Source organism: Apaloderma vittatum, unplaced genomic scaffold (genome assembly GCF_000703405.1).
Source record: "Apaloderma vittatum isolate BGI_N311 unplaced genomic scaffold, ASM70340v1 scaffold24821, whole genome shotgun sequence".
NCBI classification, from domain to species: Eukaryota; Metazoa; Chordata; class Aves; order Trogoniformes; family Trogonidae; genus Apaloderma; species Apaloderma vittatum.
Genome location: NW_009701121.1, coordinates 2,531 through 7,050, shown reverse-complemented (window position 1 = coordinate 7,050; position 4,520 = coordinate 2,531). Strand labels below are relative to the sequence as shown.

The window sequence follows — 4,520 nt, the reverse complement described above, 5'->3', positions numbered from 1 at the left end:
CCCGCCTGCAAGGTCATCGACACCCTGCAGAAAGGAAAAAATCACCAAGGGGATGCAGCCCCACCGCAGCTCCCCGACACATAACCCCCACCCAATGCCTCACAGAATCCCAGAATCCCAGAATGTTGGGGGTTGGAAGGGACCTCTAGAGATCACCTAGTCCAATCCCCCTGCCAGAGCAGGATCACCCAGAGCAGATTGCACAGGAACACATCCAGGCAGGTTTTGAGAGTCTCCAGAGAAGGAAACTCCACAACCTCCCTGGGCAGCCTGTGCCAGCACTCTGTCACACCTCGTTCTGCTCCACATCCGTTGAGCATCCTCCGATGGCATTCCACAGAAATCCCATTTTCCTAACATTTAGCACAACTCCTTCAGGCGAAGCCCTCCCATGATCACTGCTTTCTACCTAAGATTTCTCTCCCCTAGTGCTTTTTTACACTCACAGCTCAGGCAGAGAACGGCTTTCTCTGATTTTCCCCTTCCAGTCATCACCACTGCAACACTACAGACTATTTACCTGGACGTGGGGGGGGTTGAAGTCCATGTTGTAGACCCTCCCGCTGGCAGGGTGGACCCAGCGGGCGCTCAGGCGATCCTTCAGCGTCTCAAAGGGGATGTTCAAGCTGATCACCAGGTCCAGCTCGCAAATCTTGTCCAGCGCCTCGGCTTGCCCCAGCGTCCGAGGGAAACCTGGTGCAGAAAGGAGCTGTAGCAAGAGGCAGGGAAGCAGCAGCGACGGAGTCAAAAACCACACGGAGCTGCAAAATCGCCGGGGCTCCTCGCTATAGCACAAGCAGCATGAAAGACAAGCATCCACCATATGGCTTACAATAAAAAATAGCTCCTACAGCACCGACTTCCCGAAATACGACGCATGGGTGGCCATGGGCTCGTGTTTTCCTGCAAAGTCGTGTCTGGCGCAGGGGCCAGAGGCAAGGAAGAGGACACAGGCAACAAGAAAACAGGGATGAACACTGGAATTGCTGAGAAAAACCTGTGGAAAATGAAATGCTGTGCGCAGGTGAGTAACGTGCTGATGGTTTAGGCGAAGGATGTCAAGGATACCGCGATGAAATTGTGCATCCATCACCCAACTCTCCGAAATCTTTTGTTCAGAAAAGCCAGCGAGCGGGCAGGAACATCCGCTCTTGCCACCGTACCACAAGCAGGACCACAAGCCGGTCCCCTCTCCGGTTTTCTATGCTGACAACACTCTTTTTTCATTTTTTTTAACCTTTTTTCACATCCATAAAACCCTCTGAGACCTCCCAGGCTTTTCCCAAGCAGAGTATTACAAGCCAAGAGCTTGTCAGGACAGCAGGCATGAATCAGCCATTATGAGAAGGGGCTGTTGCTTATGTTATTATAACTTGAAATAAATACGCTCTTTGTCACAGCGCTTCTGACCGCAGCCACCACTCGTGCCCCTAAACGAATTTCCCTCAAATTAGGACAGCAAATCCTGATTCAAGCTTTGGGGTAGCCTGTCATTCAAACATCTTGGTATAAGCAGGGGTTAACACACAAAGCAGGCAGCTCCCAAAATGCTCATTACCAGCCCACAGCCCAAACTGTTTTACCCTTGCGGCACCCTCAGGATGCAAAGCCGTGATGAAATGGGAGTCGTACCATGATAAATCCACATTCTGAGCAGCAAGAACCCGGACCTGAGCGCGTCGATGTAAACCCCCACCAACGCGCTGAGACACCCGAGTTTTAATATCTCCTTGTTTATGCAGCATTTGTCGCTGTGATATTTAATTGCCATGTTTTCTGATTAATTAAGTGGTGTTGTCATAAGAAAAACGAAATTTTAATAGTGAGGATTTGTGGGCATCTTCAAAGCTCATCACCAAGGCTTGTGGGCTCTGACATCCACACTCCAAGCCCACGGCACCATGCCGCAGACTTAAGTTTAGTTTGCATTTTGTATTTTAGTTTTCTGTTTTGTACTTTCCCCCATCGGGAGCCTGAGAACTCTCTGAAAAGCCAAGCTTCTGTTCTCAGTCAACAGGCTTGGTCTCATCTCTGAGTTCCAAGAGCTTCAGCAGGTCAGGAAGGGAGGGCTTCTGCAGCTCCTCTCACTGCTTGCCTTGCCCGTTTGCTCTCGCTGTCTTCTCCAACCCGCACCTCAGGTGGCTTTTGGGCCCCAGGGACCAGCACCTCCTTCGCAACACGTACAGAGGCGACCAGAGGTTTTTTTTGGTGTGCCTCCAGCCCTACTTTATGAAACACCCATCTCCTTTCCCTGCCTTTCCCCACCCCGGACGTGTGCCAAGGGCTCAGCTGGACACACACGTGCTGCTGCTTCAGGAAGAAACGCCTGCAGGCAGAAGAAACGCCCGCAGGCAGATGCCTCTGCCAGCAGATCAGCCTCTCCTCCCACCATCAGCAAAGCCACCTTCTGGTTTTCCTCTCTCTCGGTGTTGCCAAGCCATTAGCAGCAAAAAAAATAATGTTTTAAAGGGGGCTGGGGTTTTCCCATCCGGAGGGGACGCTGGCAGCGCACTCACCATCAAGCAGCCAGTGCTGCTCTCGACGTTTCTCCAGCTCCGTCATCATCACACGCGTGATGACGTGGTCCGGCACCAGAAGGCCTTGCTCGAGATACTGCTTTGCCAAGACGCCAACTTCTGTTCAAGAGAAGGAAAGAAAAAAACAGAGTGTGACATTTCTGCCTAAAAACTACTGCTCCCCCTCAAATTCTGCCTGTCCTCCCAAATGGCTCATCCAAGAGCATCTCACCCGAGCCACACGTGGAGCAACTTAAGTTTTAGGGAAAAGCTGGCATCATCGTCTATAAAACGACCCAAAGAGGCGCAAATTCACCGTTTCACATGCGAAACGCAGCAGTCAACAGGCATCGCTGGCGAGCCCACACAGAACACAAACCTCAAAGCGTTTGTTAAATGTCTGTCGAAAGCAGAAGCAGGTTTCCCAGCCTAGGGGCTTTCAGACTTCAAAGCCCCAACTTAAGATATGCTCAGATAATTAAATTAGTTCCAAGATCAAACCCTTGAGAACGTGATTGAGGTATAACTGCAAGGTAAATACACCTCACCGAGCTCCTGCTGGAGCCGAAAGCACCAGAGGAGAAGCCAACGCTGGTTTCTGCACAAGTAAAACCGTGTCTGGACCCACCTCTGCGGTGGCCTCGCATCACCCGGGCCAGCAGCCAACGTCGTAAGGGTTTATTCTGCTTAGATTTTTACTGCAGCAGGGGTAAAGCAGATGTAACTTAAGGAGAGATGCAATAAACCCAGTTGCTTCTTACATTACAGTTTGCCTGCAATTTTCTCGTAGCCACAAAGAAACCGTTTGGGAAATGCAAATATTCTTTGCCCTGATCCTGCCACCAGAGAAGCACCCGGCCTCTTTCCTCTTGGGTCATGACCCAATCAACATCTCTTCTGCTCTCTTCCCGCGGCAGCTGAAATAGCATTTGTCACCAGAAATGAACAATTTTGCAATCAGCTTTTGGTGAGGACAGCTCATTTTAGCCCTCCCGAAGCGTGAGCCCCTCTCTAAAAAAAGCCCCGCGATCCCACATTTGGAAGCTGGATCTGGTTTTCCAGCCTGCAGCAAAATGTCAAAGCGGGCAAGCACATGCACCTGAGCTGCAGGAGGGAATTTATTTTTTTTTTAGCAAGATACACAGTTCCTGGAGAGAGTTCATCCGATCTAACGGGGAACCTGACGCAGCCTGCTCAGATCTCCCCCCGCGGGGAGCACGGGGCTGGGATGTGCACGGGAAACCTCGCAGAAGGGGTCTGTGGAGGATGCTGGGTAGGAAAGCACAGCAAGTCGGTGCTCCCTGTTTGGAAACCTGGCTCCAAAACAGGGCAGGTGGCAGGTGCTGAGTCACCAGCCTGCAGGGCTGAGTCACCGGAGGGACGGAGACCGCGTCGTCCCCCTCCCTCCGCTCTGTAAAGGCAGTTCGGCTCACCCTGCTGAGCAGCTTCTTCGCTCACAGCCAGGGGGAGCAGAAAATACCTTTTTTTTTTTCTTTCTTTCTTTTTCAATTACGATTTTTTTCAACGCTGCCCATACGTCGCCAGCGCTGCTGGCAGCCCTCCTGCTTGGGAAAGCAAAGGACGCGGGGATGGAAAGAATACACGACGTCTTATGCAACCAGCACGGAGACCTGCTAGGGCATAAATATTATCGCTTCCGCCTACATTTTTATAATATTTATTCGCGTGGTCTGCACGTTGCCGTGGGCTTGCAGGGGACGCGCTCCCTGTTGGGGCAGAGCTGCTCCCGGGGTAGAATCTGGCAGCCGTGGAGGCTGGGGGCCCCGCCGGATTTTTAGAGGGGGTGGCCGTCCAGGGCCCCTTCTGCCGCTCGGCGGGAGCTGCTGGAGCCGGGCCTGGTGCCGTAAACCAAAAATACCGCGAGCTGCAGTTGGGAAGTCTGGAAATGCAGCTCCGCATCACGGAGGCTGCGGTTTTCCCACGCCCCTGATCCAGGCGGATGGCTCTCCGTGACGGACGACTCCTGCTGCTGGGGGTGCTGCT

At 52.4% G+C, this 4,520-nt stretch overlaps 1 protein-coding gene across 1 annotated transcript in view; it reads right to left on the bottom strand.

The window, feature by feature from the left end:
• AK4 (adenylate kinase 4) overlaps nt 1-2,712 on the bottom strand; it is a gene marked incomplete at its 5' end in the record, with an annotated part of 4,655 nt that extends 1,943 nt beyond the window's left edge. Inside the window, 5 exon segments of the mRNA XM_009879046.1 lie at nt 1-2; nt 4-24; nt 521-693; nt 2,517-2,636; nt 2,690-2,712. The exon segment at nt 1-2 is cut by the window's left edge and continues 123 nt beyond it. Of these exon segments, the coding sequence (XP_009877348.1) occupies nt 1-2; nt 4-24; nt 521-693; nt 2,517-2,636; nt 2,690-2,712 (339 nt within the window).
• Between the last annotated feature and the right edge of the window lie 1,808 nt (nt 2,713-4,520).